This window comes from Cornus florida, unplaced genomic scaffold (genome assembly GCF_030987335.1).
Source record: "Cornus florida cultivar Cherokee Brave unplaced genomic scaffold, ASM3098733v1 CherokeeBrave_3.0.0_Hap2_Chr08, whole genome shotgun sequence".
NCBI lineage: Eukaryota > Viridiplantae > Streptophyta > Magnoliopsida > Cornales > Cornaceae > Cornus > Cornus florida.
The window spans coordinates 46,676,571-46,693,057 of record NW_026775578.1 but is presented as its reverse complement, the minus strand read 5'-3'; the positions used below and the strand labels follow the sequence as shown (position 1 = coordinate 46,693,057).

At 33.8% G+C, this 16,487-nt stretch overlaps 2 protein-coding genes across 2 annotated transcripts; both read left to right on the top strand.

Moving 5' to 3' along the window:
* The first annotated feature begins 8,950 nt into the window (after positions 1–8,950).
* On the top strand, positions 8,951–10,009 carry LOC132270180 (uncharacterized). Its single transcript, XM_059771379.1, has one exon. It carries the CDS (start codon positions 8,951–8,953, stop codon positions 10,007–10,009), a length of 1,059 nt encoding a protein of 352 aa, XP_059627362.1.
* Positions 10,010–10,108: 99 nt separating this feature from the next.
* LOC132270179 (uncharacterized) lies at positions 10,109–11,296 on the top strand. Its single transcript, XM_059771378.1, has one exon. It carries the CDS (start codon positions 10,109–10,111, stop codon positions 11,294–11,296), a length of 1,188 nt encoding a protein of 395 aa, XP_059627361.1.
* The last annotated feature ends 5,191 nt before the right edge of the window (positions 11,297–16,487 follow it).

Here is a 16,487-nt window from a genome sequence, read left to right as displayed (position 1 = left end):
ACCTCCTAGGCCAATTGTTGGTTCTTCCATGTATAATCCAAGAATTTGGGATATATCATGGATTTGACCGGCTATCTCTAGTCTATAAATGTTTTTGAGTCATGTTTATGAGTAGGTATATACATGTATAAGTGCGTTTCTTGTCAAGATAAAAAAAATATATTAATTTTTTTTTTTGTTCATGTATTACAACTTCTACCAACCAATAAAACTAGGTTATTAAAAGGAACTATAAAAAATAAATTACATATATTACAACTTCTACCAACCAATAAAACCGAGGTTTTAAAAGGAACCATGCATATGAAAAGAACATACTTATAGAAGGAACTTTATTAAAGGAAAAAAATATTTACAACTTCACTGAATTGTTTTCAATAAATTACTTATTCCTAAAATCAAATTTATTACTTCTATTTACAAAATAACAATAATTAATTAAACAAAATAAAAATAATGCATTCCAATTAGTTATCAATGGGTAGGTTTTGGACTTACGATTCAAAGTCGACCCATCCCCCCAACAAATGTTATATAAATAGTTAAATTGTTATCAATCATAATAATAAAAAAAGAGTTTTTATTTTTTAGTTAAAGGGTAAGCTTGTATTGAGAAAAAGAGAGAATATACATGGAGGTCCCAGAGGGACAAACAAGCTGCCAAAGTAGGAAACAAACACAAGACACACTCCAGTTCCTCAATAACAACTAAAAGCAATACAACAAGCTACACAAATAATTCTAGAGAGTAAGTAATCTAAACAAGCACAAGGAATGGCACCTAGTTGCAACCCCATAACAGATTAGACCATGGAGGTTTGTTGTCAATCTTTTCACAAAGAACAAGTCTGTTACTCCAAGTACAGATAGATAACCCTTTGTCGGCTGCATATATTAATCAAAAGCAGGATTCTGAGCATTGGCAAAGTTGCAACCCCCACTGAAAAGTCTCTGCAATTCTTTAACTTTACCAATCTCCCTCGAGTCTAAAGTCCTTTTAAGGGTGATTGAAGCAAGTCTTCCTCTGATACATCTCTTAATCTGGTTTATGGTGAAAGTAGTGATTTATGTGAGATTCCTAAAAGCTCTGTTGTTTCTTTCCATCTATATGAAATAGATTGTAGCAGAGAGTAATAATCTGTGCATAAGAAGTCCCTTAGGCTTCTAGTTTGCTGTACACCATGTAATTAACTTTTCCCAACTGGATGGTTGAATGTAAAATCCTGTTGTATGCTAAACAAAGGACCAAATCATCTTTGACAAGTTGCATTGAAAAAATAGGTGGTCCAGAGACTCATATTTTGCTAGACATAAGTAATAAGCATTAGGGTGATGCTTGTATTTCATTGCCTTCTTGTCAAGTGTACTTAATCTACCCTTAATGGCAAGCCAGGTAATAAAACAATGTTTTGGAATATGGTTCTTGAACCAAATGATGTGATGCTAAGGGAAGATGTAAGTGGGAGGGAGAAAGTACTTAACTGTGTGTGCATGGGAGAAGTTGGAATTTGGTGATGGTATCCAACTTACCGTGTCAAGCTCATTGGAAGGGGCTGCTATTTATTATAACTGAGAGTGAAAGTTCTATGAATGAAAAAATGGGATATATGCAAATGTAGCTGGAACAACCCAATGATCAAAGGAAATTAGCCTATTAACTTTGACTCTTAGGTCCAGTTAAAGAATTTCCCCATTATTAAGGTTCAACTGAGACACAAGTGGCCCATTTGGCAACTAGTAATCAAGCTACATCATTGTGTCTGTACCCTTCCCCACTCTATGCTTTACAAGGCCCCTTGCCATATCCCTTAACTTCAACAGCCTTCTTCAAAAACTTGAACTTAGAGCTGAAGGTTTAACAGTCTAGAAGCTCCTATTCTTGATCAAGTATCTATATGTCCAAGCAACCCATAGACTTTCCTTTTTCTAGCAAAAAGTTTCCAGACATGCCTCAGATTTGCAATTATATTTGTCATTTTAGTGTAGCGCGCCCAAACCACCATTAATCTTAGGTCCACAGCCCACTTCCCAAGCCACCTTAACACATAATTTGTTTAGTATAGGACCAGAGCACAAGAACTTTAGAATTTGGTTAACTTCCTCAATAACCTTCTTAGGTAAAATGAAAGTTTGAGCCCAATAAGATTGCATGGAGCATAAGATAAATTTTATGAGGACAGCTCTCCCTACAAATGAGAGAAATTTGGAGGTCCACCTCTTCACTCTTGCAGTAATTTTTTCCACAAGTGAAGTACAACAGTCAATTGAGCTAATAGCTTTGGATGAGAAAGGTAGTCCCAAGTAGTTCACATGTAGTGTGCAAGACCTAAATTATAAGAGGGATAGAATTTCAGCTCTAATTTGGTTGTCAACTCTAGAGAAAAATACTAAGCTTTTAGAAGGGTTGATACTAAGACCAGATAGAGCAAGAAATTAGTTTAGGACTTAGAAAATGGTTCGGACAGAAGAAAGGTTTCATGAGAGAACAAGAATATATCATCAGCAAATGCTAAATGAGATAGGGCCATGTTGCTGCATCTCCAATGAAATTTAAGACTGGGGTTACTGCTAATTGAGTTATTTATGGATAGGGTAAGAACTTCCATAGCAAAGACAAACAACAATGGGATATAGGGTCTCTTTGCCTTATTCCTCGTTGTCCTTTAAAGAAACCAAAAAGTGCCCTATTGAGAGAAATGGAGTAGGATAGAGTTGTAACACATTGTGATATCCAATGTATTAAACAATCAGGGAACCTTATCAATTTCAAGGTGTCAATGATAAATTGCCAATGAATGCTTTTAAAAGCTTTTTTTGAGGTCAACCTTTATTGCACAATTTAGAGGTTGTGAAGCTCTATGATATCCATTAACAAGTTCATATACTAGAATCACATTTTCAGAAATGTGTCTTCTCTTCACAAAGGTATTTTGAGAGGGACTAATAAGATAAGGCAAGGTAGAGCTAATCTTTGCTGCATCCAGCTTAGAGATGCACTTATAAATCAAGTTACAATAGGAAATAGGTCTAAAATCATGCACAGTTGATGGGTCAAGGGTTTTGGGTACTAGGGCAATATAGGAGCAATTTATTTCTTAGAGCAGCAAACCAGAAATAAAGAAGTCTTTAATGGTTGCAGTGATTTCATGTCCAGAACCCCTTGGACAAACCTACATCAATTACACAGGTATGTCCTCTTTCTCAAACTTAAATTTCAAGTATGTTCATACCTTTTACCTCCACTCACTCACATTCCTACAGACTTGGAAATTTATAATTGCATTCTCTTTTTCCATCCTTATAAAAGCGCTCGACCTAATGGCTTTAATTCATGTTTTTTCACCCATGCTTGGCATATCATTAGACAAGATATCATTGATGGAATCAAGGAAATTTTTTTTTTTATTTTATTTTATTTTATTTTATATATATATCTGGGAGAATGCTTTCTGAAATAAATTGTTTTTACTTGCATTAGTGCCTAAAGTACTAACCCTACAAATGTCAGTGTCTTTCGACATATTTCTTGTTGTAACTTTTTTTTTTTTTTCCTAAATGAAGAATTTTTTATATATATATGAACAATATATAACAAAGACAAATAAGGGAAAACCCTTACCACAACAAAACAAAACCCTTAGAAAGGGAAGACAAAAAACTCAAAACAAGCCAGTAAAACATGAGAACTACAAGATGTCCTGAAGGCATATCCCCGTGACATCAAGTACCTCCCAACGAATACACTTTGCTAAATCCTTAGACTCTCACACTTTATCATTATGCATTCAATTATTCCTTTCACCCCATAAAAAATATAAGGAGGTTGTAAACACGATCCTTGCCATCTTCATCTTCCTCCCCTTCCTTTGATACTGTTGAAAAAAAAAAACAGCCAACTCATATATCCCATTACATTCTTGAGCATTCCAAACACAAATTCCTACAAAATTGTGCCATACTTTTCTTGTATACTCACAGCAGCAAAATAAATGATCAATACTCTCCACTTCCTTGTAGCAAAGAAAGCACCTAGAAACTAAAGCAAAACTTTTCTCTGCAAGTAAGAGTGGGTTAAGACGGCATTTTGCATCACCAAAACCGCATGAACTGACCACCTAGGCCTCCCCTCACTCCAACACAAACTAGCCCAATTCACTTCCTGCAATCTGAAACGAGTTGGTTCCCAATCAGCTTTAAAACTAAATGTAGTTACCCACTGAATTTTATCCTCCCCGCCATGGATTTTCTGATTCTGGAATAGCTGGATTAACTCTTAAGTAGTATTATTTAATTGAAATACATCTCATTCGCCCTCTATAATAAGCTCATGCATACTGATGTTTTTGTTCATACTTAAGCACTTTAATAGCCTATGGTTAAATAAATCGCTTAGCAGTTTCCCTTCACACCATGGATCCAAGAAAACTTTTATATTTAGGCCATCACCAATTCTATACCTGCAATTTTCCTTGACAATATCACGAACAGCCACTATGCTTTGCCACACAGCAGATGAGTTAATCCTAGGAACAACATTCCAAAAAGATGCAGTCCTCAAATAATAGTGCTGAAACCAAGCAACCCAAATCTTGTCTTGTTGTAACTTGATCTATAAATATATATCTAAACTTATTGCAGCTAAGCTTAGCATTGTTCTTCCTCCCTCACAGAATGATTTTCTTAAAAATAGACAAATAACAGATAACATACAGGGTTTTGCTTTAGCTAATGGGCAGTCTTGGTTTCTTGTTTAAGTTTTTATACTTGCTTGTTTAAGTTTACTAAGTTATCTTGTTGTAATGGTCTTTTGAGGCCTTGTTGTATCTTGTTGTTGCCTTGGACTATGTCCATCTTCATGGACTGTGTACATATTTTTTATATTTTATACAAGCTTACCCATTCAACTTAATTTTTATTTTTATTTTTATTTTTATTTTTTATAAAAAAAATAGATCGATAACATAATTCTAGCACATGAGCTTCTTAATGGCCATCACAAAGCCAATTAGCCACCATGTTGTACTCTAAAAAAGGCATTTGATTCACTGCACTGACAGTTTATACTTAATGCAATACATTTATTTGGTTTTCCAAACATGTTTGTACATTGGATCTAGCCTAATGCATTACTACCCCTTCTTAATCTATTTCCCTTAATGGGGAATCATTTAGGTTTTTTAAGGGTAGAAGGGGTATTAGGGAAGGAGATCCTATTTTTCCCTTGCTCTTTGTTCTTTCAATGGAGACTATGGAGTTGCTCTCTCTGTCACTCAACAATGATATCTCTCAAGGCTCAAGTTTTATATGTATCACTGGAGGTGCAACAAGCTGTCCATCTCCCATCTTGCTTTTTATGATCGATATCCAACTATTTTCATAAATGAATTATGAAAAGACAAATATGATATAATGCTTAGGAGTAGATATTTACCATTCCAACCGCCCAGCTCTATTTGATTGTCACATTTTTGTGTGTGTGAGTGAGTCTTTTTTTGTTTGTTAAAGAAAATGGAGGTATAGATATTTGTGGCAATAATGTACAGTGTATAGCATGAGTTTATGTAGGTATTTTTAGGGATGTCAATGGGTTTCAATTTAAAGCACCTTATATTTAAATTGTTTTTGTTTTCTCAATTTTCATTTTTTAAAAACAACCTCCTAGGCCAATTGTTGGTTCTTCCATGTATAATCCCAGAATTTGGGATATATCATGGATCTGACCGGCATCTCTAGTCTATCAATGTTTTTGAGTCATGTTTATCTATTGAGTTCGAGTGTGTATGGGTAGGTATGTCTAAGCATGTTTTTTGTCAAGATGAAAAAAATATAAAATTTTTTTTTCTTCATGTATTACAACTTCTACCGACCAACAAAACTGGGTTATTAAAAGGAATTATAAAAAATAAATTACATATATTACAACTTCTACCAACCAATAAAACCGAGGTATTAAAAGGAACCATGCATACGAAAGGAACTTATAGAAGGAACTTAATTTACTAAAGGAAAAAAATATTTACAACTTCACCGAACTATTTTCAATAAATTGCTCATTATTGAAATCAAAATTATTACTTCTATTTACAAAATTACAATAATAAATTAAATAAAATAAAAATAATACATTCCAATTAGTTGTCAATGGGTAGGTTTGCGAAATACGATTCAAAGTCGACCCATCCCCCAAACAGTTAAATTGTTATCAATCATAATAATAAAAAGTTGTTAAAAGTTAAAATTATCATAAAAAATGAAGAGAGAAAAACAATAGTTAATTGAATTATATTAATCAATTTTTTTTTTTTTTTTTTTTTTTTATAATTAATTGGGGCGAGCTAGTTCGGGGGTTTGGGTTTTAAATTATTTTTTAAAACCCACCCCTAATCTTAATATCCTATTAAGATGATCCTAAATCTGTCTCGAGAGAAATGGAGAAGCCAATGGGATAAATTGACATGCCTAATTCAAATTAAAATTACACAAGTACATGAAACAAACATTAATTACCTTAACCCTAGGTAAAATAAAAGAAACAGAAAGTGAACCCTAATTGCATTTGTATTAACCTTACTGAAATAAGAAGAAACAAAAAGTGAACCCTAATAAACAGATCAGAAAAAATCCTCAACACGAACTATATATATTAAAAGGAACTATACAACAAGGACTTCACCCAATTGATTTCATTAATTAATTGCTTATAATTGAAATCATATTTATTATATACAACTTGTATTTACAATCTTATTATAATTTGTATATACAATAAGAACTGATGTATTCCAATTAAACAAATACCAATATGTACAAAAGTCCATCAACATGAATTGTGTTGACGTTACTGAAAATAAAAGAAACAAAAAGAGAACCCTAATAGTATCTCTACTATATGGTCTTTCACCCATGAAAGAATATCAACCTCTGCATCCGAATCAATGATGGTTTCTCCATCATTATTGGTAGCCTCACCATCTGGATGCGCAGGATCAAAGATGTCTTGATCAACTCCATGAACGGCGGTCTCAAACGCAGGATCAAAGAAGTCCTCAACTCCATGAATGGTGATACGTCCATCGTTGTAGATGTTCCACTCGGTGATCTTGACTCCATTGATGGAAGCGGGTCCTCCATCGGGAAGCGTGGTGAGGATGAGTGCGTGGCCAGGAAGGAGAGTCTCGAACGTGGTCTCGAAAGGAAGAACTGATGATTGCAGACAGGCACGGACCTGCCTGTGGACCAGGGGGGGCGAATGCCCCCTCTGAATTTTTTTTTTTTCCTATTATATATTACACTTTTTTTTAGAATATATATCATGCCCCCCCTGAAATTTCACAAATACCCCCATTATTAAGTTCCCAAAATATATACTGGCCCATCGACCTTTTCTCCATCGACCTTTTCTTCTCGTTGTCAGAGCTTCTCTTTCATCCTCGGGAACTCGCCTAGCCCTTATCCGGTCGCTTCTTTCTTCAGTCTTCACTGCTATTATTCCACAACTTTGGTCTCTGATCTCTCAACTTTTACACTACAAATCGAAGGTATTTCAACTGATCTTCTTCTTTTTTTATTGGTTCTCAAATCTCAAGAACTGATTATTTGCTCGATTTTGGTTGATTTATCATTTATGTGTTAGATTTCTGTTTAAAATGAGAATTGATCATTCGTTTTTAGCCTGTAATCTAAATTTGTATGTTGTTTACTGCTTAATCATTCGTGATTTTGTCAGTGTGATTTAGGTTATGTAACTTATGTGCCTTTTCATGCTCTTTCTCGTCTTGAAACAATTAATTGACTAATTAATGTGTTAATTGCTAATACAACAACAAAGAAATATATATAATGAAGATTCAAGAATCGAAGATCTGTTGTGTTCACTTTAATTTTTTTATAAATTACTTTTATGTACTTTTATATAATAAATCAAAATAATACATTATGAGCACCCACCGTCTCAAGAAGCCACAATGAAATTAGTGTTTATATACTTTTTACTTTAATAATAATAATAATAATAATATATAGAAAGAGTCAGATCGTCATTAACTTAAAAGGAATAGCTGTAAGTCTCAACTGGCTAACAAAATATTATGTAAACTCTGTTATATGTACATAAGTTTGTGTGTCAATCAATGTGGGAAGAAAACTAACATCCATGAATGTGTTGAATTGTTCAGATAGGCAATGCATATGTAGACTATGAAACAGAATACACAGGATTAGAGACTGAGAGAGAGTACATGATTTTATTGCCTTATAATTATATATCAGTCTTTATAATTTTTTTTTTTCCCTAGAAATATCAGTCTTTAATGGGCTTTCTCTCTCTCTCTGGACGACACACACATGAGTCACATGACACATTTACATTTCAGTCTATCTAGTTTTATGCTTTATTTACATTTTTTCATGCCTTGCTTTTTTCTATCTAGCTTTCTTTTATTTTATTTGTACGGTTGTACCTTAACTTTAGTCCATTAATTGCACCTTTAATTAATTTCATTTACTTTCAATTAATGTAATTTCTTTTATTAGCTCCCAACCTCTTGCAATTCTATCTTATAAGAAATTAATAAAATTTATATTTCATTAATTTTTCTACTCCATTTGAATATATACACACATACATGTATACAAAACTTAGTTGCTTTGCTTTTTCAATTGAGGCATTAAATGATACTGGGAGTCTGGGAGTGTTCAGTGTTGTAACTTACAAGATTAAGTTCTTTTGCATAGGTACTCCCTTTGGTTTATTTTTTCTAATAACAATGCATATGCAATTTCTGAATGTTTAATTTCTTTTTTTATTTTTATTTTATTACAATGCACAACAACACAGGCGCACAATCATTATAATATGCAATTTTTGAATGTGTTTATTTTGTTAATGGAAAATTGATCACTAAGAAACCAAACTAAAATGTCGTCACTCTCTATAGGAAATTGATCAGTAATGGACAAATTTGTGACAAGAGGGTTGCCACCATCTCTAAGAAGAGATGATGGCTCTTCAAAGATAAGTGATGTAGAGATCAACCTTGAGGATCTAGCTGCAGATCCTGGACTACGAACTCCGATATTGAATTACCATCCCGATGTTCGAGATCAAATTCGGAGAGCATATTTACTAAAGGGTCCTTGCCAACCTAAAAAATATCATTTTCCTTATAAGAGTTATGGGCAATGCTTACGACGATTCAACCCGGCATGGTTTGATGCCTTTTCTACTTGGTTAGAATATAGCAAAGATAAAGATGAAGCATATTGTCTATGTTGTTATCTTTTTAAACCAAAAATTCGAGAACAATCGGGTGGTGATACCTTTGTGAGTGAAGGATTTTCTAATTGGAAGAAGGGTTTGAAAAAACTACAAAGCCACATTGGAGGTCCAAAAAGTGCCCACAACCAATGTTCGAGTATGTGCCAAGCATTAATGAAACAAAAACAACACATTCAGTCAATTTTCTTCAAGCAATCAGAGAAGACACGAATTGCATATCGAACACGATTGATTGCATCAATTGATTGTGTTCGATATCTTTTACGACAAGGTCTTGCATTTCGTGGTGACGATGAAACTGAGGATTCAAGCAACCAAGGGAATTTTCTCGAGACATTGCGATTTTTTGCGAATCATAATGAAGACATTAATGCGGTTACATTGCAAAATGCTCCTAAAAATCACAAATTAACGGCACCTAAGATCCAAAAGGACATTGTTAATGCCATTGCATTGGAGACTCTAAATGTTATTATCGGAGATATTGGTGATGCTTTTTTTTCTATTCTAATTGATGAATCTCGGGACATATCAACAAAGGAGCAAATGGCTTGTGTCTTACGGTATGTGGACAAGAATGGGCATGTAGTTGAACGTTTTGTGGGTCTAGTGCATGTTTCTGATACCACTTCCATCTCATCCAAGAAGGCGATTGATGCTTTATTTTCTAGACATGGGTTGAGCATTTCTAGATTACGAGGGCAAGGTTATGATGGGGCTAGTAATATGTGAGGTCAATTCAATGGTCTCAAAACTCTCATCTTGAAGGAGAATGAATGCGCTTTTTACATTCATTGTTTTGCCCATCAACTCCAATTGGCTCTCGTGGGTATGGCAAAAAAACATGAGGATATTGTTTCTCTCTTCACTTTTGTTGCTAATCTTATAAATATAGTTGGTGGTTCATGTAAACGTTGTGATATTCTTCGAGAGAAGCAAGCTTCTATAGTTACCGAGGCACTTAACAATGGTGAGCTTTCAAGTGGGCAAGGCCTAAATCAAAACACTTCTCTTAAACGAGCTAGTGATACACGTTGGGGTTCACATTATGACACTTTGATTAGCGTGACTATTATGTTTTCAGCTATTGTTACTGTACTTGAGACACTTGCAGAGGATGGGTCATCAGAAAAAAAGTTTGAAGTAAATCTTTTATTGGAATTTATACAATCCTTTAACTTCATATTTTGTTTGCATTTGATGAGAGCTGTTTTGGGAATTACAAATGATTTGTCAAAGGCACTTCAAAGGAAAGATCAAGATATTATGGTTGCTATGTCCTTGGTCAAATTAAGTAAGGTCCAATTACAAAGGATGAGGGAAAGTGGATGGGATTCTTTACTCAACGAAGTTTCTTCTTTTTGTGTGAAACATAACATTCCTATTCCTAATATGGATGATACATTTCTACCTCGAGGAAGACTACGATGTAAAGCTCATGACAAGTCGAACTTGCATCATTATCGTGTTGATTTGTTTTATTCCATCATAGATATGCAACTTCAAGAGTTAACTAGTCGTTTTTCTGAAATGAGTTCCGAGTCGTTGCTTTATGTGGCTTGCTTGTGTCCGGATGATTCATTTTGTGCTTTTGAAAAGCAAAAACTAATCCGCCTTGCTCAAATTTATCCAAAAGAATTTTCTTCACATGCTCTCACGAGACTTAGTGATCAACTTGAGAATTATATTGCGGATATGCGTTCTAATTGCAAGTTTGAAGGATTAAAAGGGATTGGTGACCTTGCAAAAAAAATGGTGGAAACCAAAAGAGACAAGGTACATTCACTAGTTTATTTGCTTGTGACATTAGCATTGATCCTACCAGTTGCAACTGCTAGTGTAGAGAGGGCATTTTCTGCTATGAATATCGTAAAGAACCGATTGCGCAACAAAATGGGAGATGAATGGATGAGTGATAGCTTGATAGTATATATTGAAAAGGAGATATCTAGTGGCATAGATAATGAAGTTATCATACAACGTTTTCAAAATATGAAAAGTCGTTGGGGACAATTGTGAATGTGCTCAATGATTCAATGAACAAAAAAAATATTTTTGCTTATTATGATGATCTGAATTGTAAATGTGTTCAATGGGATCCTTTTGTTGTTTTTGGGACGCGTTCCCCTTTTGAACGCCTTTAATGAATTTGCTTAATTATTAAAAAAAAAAAAATTGTTATTAAAAGGACGCCCCCCCCTGACATAATTTTCTGGGTCCGTCACTGATTGCAGAATGTCATGACTATCAAGATTTGTTGGTATGACATGATAACGGAGGAGAGATAAAGGAGGCTGAGTGGAGAAAGCGTCGTCTTGTGGGAAGAATATAGTAATTGGGGTGGTGATGTCAGGGACCAAAGTGTGTAGAGTCATGGCAATAGTCATTGACATGGCTGTGTAGCGTTCTTTCATACCATAATCGGCAGCAACGGATAGGGGCATGATTGAAAGAAAACCAACCACAAGAAGAAGAATGATGAATACTACTTTGGAATCCATGAGAATAATAGAACTCGAAACGTACTGCAAAAATAAATGGCTGTAGAAAAGAGATGAGAAACCCTAATTATATATATATATATATATATATATATATATATATATATATATATATATATATATATATATATATTTAGGAAAACCCCTCTACAAGTTAAGAAGATATTTATTAGAAAGTATCTATATTTAGTTGTGTAAGGATTAGATATATATCATCTTCAGGTGCAAGAATCTATCTCCTCGTGTGTGCGTGGGGCCCAAATTCCTATGTTTTGATGGGTCCATATTAGATATCATCTTTGATCGTTTATTATATATATATATATGGCCCAATATATATATACCTATATTTCCATAAAACTTCCCAAGTTTTGATTGACTCCCTAACACCATGCATATAAACATATATATGGGCTCAAATCAATATATATATATATATATATATTGATTTAAAATTTTATACATGCATATGGGCTCAAATTCATATTCGTGTGTATATATATATATATTATGGTCAGATATTGTCTCTCTTTTCTAGATATTTTTGAAAAATATTCACCAAAATTTTTTGGCATTTTTTCTTTACTCGAAGATCAATTATGAGTACATTTACCAAACTTATAAACATAAATATTTATATATGTGTGTGTGTGTGTGTATATATATATATTTATATATATGCGCGTATATATATAATGTACATTTTACATGGTTTAATGCAAATCGAACATGCAAGTAGTTTAACAAGTAAGAACAATTCCATAAGTATTAATGTTCATAGTGAGCCTGGGTTCCATCCACGGATTCTTATGGGCGATTTTAATGTCCTATTACATGTGAATGAAACTTTTGGTGGTGTTTTGAGATTGACTCAAGGAATGGAGGACTTCATGAACTGCTTACATAAGAATGAATTGGAAGACCTAAGATTTTCTGGCATCTAGTTCACTCGAACAATAATAGCTTTGGTCTGTTGGGTGTGCTATAACATATCAAGGAAACTAGATAGGGTATTGGTTAACCAGGATTAATTGGATGCAATGTTCCCTCAAGGTGCTTGTGAATTTTTGCCTCATTGAATTTCTGATCACTCTCTAATGGTGGTCAAATTTGGTTTCAATTCTCTTAAAAAGAACATGCCTTTCAAATTCTAGGTTGGCAAAAGGAAGTTTATCTAGGTTGGCAAAAGGAAGTTCATGGGATCAAAATGTTTTTTGTGGTTTAGAAGGTAAGTGCTTTAAAACAACATCTAAAGTTGCTTAACAAAAATGATTATGGACAGCTGCCTACAGAGAGGAACTGTCAAAATGCCAATCTAGTCATGATCTAAATCCAACTAATGATCAACTTAGACTCAATAAAAAGGACTTGGCCGGCTACTATAAGTTTTATGAGCTTTGCTTAGCTGATTGAGGAGATGTTCTTTAAACAAAAAACACATATACATTGTCTTAGGACGTGGGTGTTCGGAACACTACATAATTCATAAAATCATTCTAATCCACGGCCAATAACAGAGATATTGTTTCAATTGATCGAAGATTCTAATGGGAATGTTGTTCAGGATCAAGACCTTAAGAATGAGTTTTTCTGCCACTTCCAGAACCTCTTGCATAAACCTACAGAAATTACACAAGTTTGCCTTTTTTTCTTAAACTTCCAAGTTTGTTCATACCTTTTACCTCCACTCACTAACATACCTATAGACTTGGAAATTCATAATTGCATTCTCTCTTTTCATCCTTATAAAAGCCCGCGACATAATGGCTTTAATTCATGTTTTTTCACCCATGCTTGGTATATCAATGGACAAGATATCATTGATGCAATCAAGGATTTTTTCATATTTGGGAGATTGCTTTTTGAAATATATTGTTCTTACTTGCATTAGTGCCTAAAGTACGGTACCTAACCCAACAAAAGTATGTGACTTTCGACCTATTTCTTGTTGTAACTTGATCTATAACTGTATATCTAAACTTATTGCAGCTAAGCTTAGCATTGTTCTTCCCTCAATTATTAATCTCTGATAGAATTTTTTTTTTTAAAATAGACAAATAACAGATAACATACAGGGTTGTGCTTTTGCTAATGGGCAATCTTGGTTTCTTGTTTAAGTTTTAATGCTTGCTTGTTTAAGTTTACTAAGTTGGCTTGTTGTAATGGTCTTTTGAGGCCTTGTTGTATCTTGTTGTTGCCTAGACCGTGTCCATTTTCATGGATTGTGTACAAATTTTTTATATTTTATGCAAGCTTACCCATTCAACTAAAAAAATTAAAAACATATGACATAATTCTAGCACATGAGCTTCTTAATGGCTATCACAAAGCCAATTAGCCACCAAGTTGTACTCTCAAAAAAACATTTGATTCACTGCACTTGCAGTTTATACTTGATGCAATACATTTATTTGGTTTTCCAAATATGTTTGTACATTGGATCTAGCCCAATGCATTACTACCCCTTCCTATTCTATTTCCCTTAATGGGGAATTGTTTAGGTTTTTTAAGGGCAGAAGGGGCATTAGGCAAGGAGATCCTATTTTTCCCTTGCTCTTTGTACTTGCAATAGAGTTGCTCTCTCTATCACTAAACAATGCTATCTCTCAAGGCTCAATTTTTATGTGTATCACTGGAGGTGCAACAAACTTTCCATCCCCCATCTTGCTTTTTATGATCGATATCCTACTATTTTCATAAATGAATTGTGAAGAGATAAATATGATATAATGCTATGGAGTAGGTACTATTCCAACCGCACAACTCTATTTGATTTTCATCCTTTTGTGTGTGTGAGTGAGTTTTTTCTTTTTTTGTTAAAGAAAATGGACAAATATTTGTGGCAATAATGTACAATGTATAGCATGAGTTTATGTAGGTATTTTCAGGGATGTCAATTAATAAATTTCAATTTAAAGCACCTTATATTTAAATTGTTTTTGCTTTCTCAATTTTCATTTTTTAAAAACAACCTCCTAGGCCAATTGTTAGTTCTTCCTTGTATAATCCCAGAATTTGGGATATATCATGGATCTGACCGGCCATCTCTAGTCCATAAATGTTTTTGAGTCATGTTTATGAGTAGGTATATACATGTATAAGTGCGTTTTTTGTCAAGATAAAAAAAAATATTAATTTTTTTTCTTCATGTATTACAACTCCTAGCAACAAATAAAACTAGGTTATTAAAAGGAACTATAACAAATAATATACATATATTACAACTTCTACCAACCAATAAAACCGAGGTATTGAAAGGAACCATGCATATGAAAAGAACATACTTATAGAAGGAACTTTACTAAAGGAAAAAAATATTTACAACTTCACAGAACTGTTTTCAATAAATTACTTATTACTAAAATCAAATTTATTACTTCTATTTACAAAATAACAATAATAAAATAAATAAAGTAAAAATAATGTATTCCAATTAGTTGTCAATGGGTAGGTTTGGGACATACGATTCAAAGTCGACCCATCCCCCCAACAAATGTTAGATAAATAGTTAAATTGTTATCAATCATAATAATAAAAAAAGAGTTTTTTTTTTTTTTTTTTTTTTTTTTTAGTTAGTTAAAGGGTAAGCTTGTATTAAGAAAAAGAGAGAATATACATGGAGGTCCCAGAGGGACAAACAAGCTGCCAAAGTGGGAAACAAACACAAGACACACTCCAGTTCCTTAATAACAACTAAAAGCAATACAACAAGCTACACAAATAATTCCAGAGAGTAAGTAATCCAAACAAGCACAAGGAATGGCACCCAGTTGCAGCCCTATAACAGATTAGACCATGGAGGTTTGTGATTAATCTTTTCATAAAGAACAAGTCTGTTACTCCAAGTACAGATGGACAACCCTTTGTCGGTTGCATATCTTAATCAAAAGCAAGATTCTGAGCATTGGCAAAGTTGCAACCCCCACTGAAAAGTCTCTGCAATTCTTTAACTTTACCAATCTCCCTCAAGTCTGAAGTCCTTTTAAGGTGATTGAAGCAAGTCTTCCTCTGATACATCTCTTAATCTGGTTTATGGTGAAAGTAATGATTTGTGTGAGATTCCTAAAAGCTCTGTTGTTTCTCTCCATCCATATGAAATAGACTGCAGCAGAGAGTAATAATTTGTGCACAAGAAGTTTTTTAGGCTTCTAGTTTGTTGTACACCATGTAATTAACTTTTACCAATTGGATGGTTGAATGTAAAATCCTGTTGTATGCTGAACAAAGGACCAAATCTTCTTTGAGAAGTTGCATTGAAAAAATAGGTGGTCTAGAGACTCATTTTTTGCTAGACATAAGTAACAAGCATTAGGGTGATGCTTGTATTTCGTTGCCTTCATGTCAAGTGTACTTAATCTACCCTTAATGGCAAGCCAGGTAATAAAACAATGTTTTGGAATATGGTTCTTGAACCAAATGATGTGATGCTAAGGGAAGATGTAAGTGGGAGGGAGAAAATACTTAACTGTGTGTGCATGGGAGAAGTTGGAATTTGGTAATGGTATCCAACTTACTGTGTCAAGCTCATTGGAAGAGGCTGTTATTTCTTATAACTGAGAGTGAAAGTTCTATGAATGAAAAAATGGAATATATGTTGTTGAGGCTGAAATTCACGTAGTCCGATATGATACCGTTTTCCTGCAAGGAAGAGAGGATAAGATCGATGAACCTTGACGGCATCGGTGTGGTGCCTACCAAGAGCTCTCCGA

Excerpts from the sequence above, each read along its gene's own strand:
- LOC132270180 (XM_059771379.1), top strand. The coding sequence starts at position 8,951 with ATGGACAAATTTGTGACAAGAGGGTTGCCACCATCTCTAAGAAGAGAT.
- LOC132270179 (XM_059771378.1), top strand. The coding sequence starts at position 10,109 with ATGGCAAAAAAACATGAGGATATTGTTTCTCTCTTCACTTTTGTTGCT.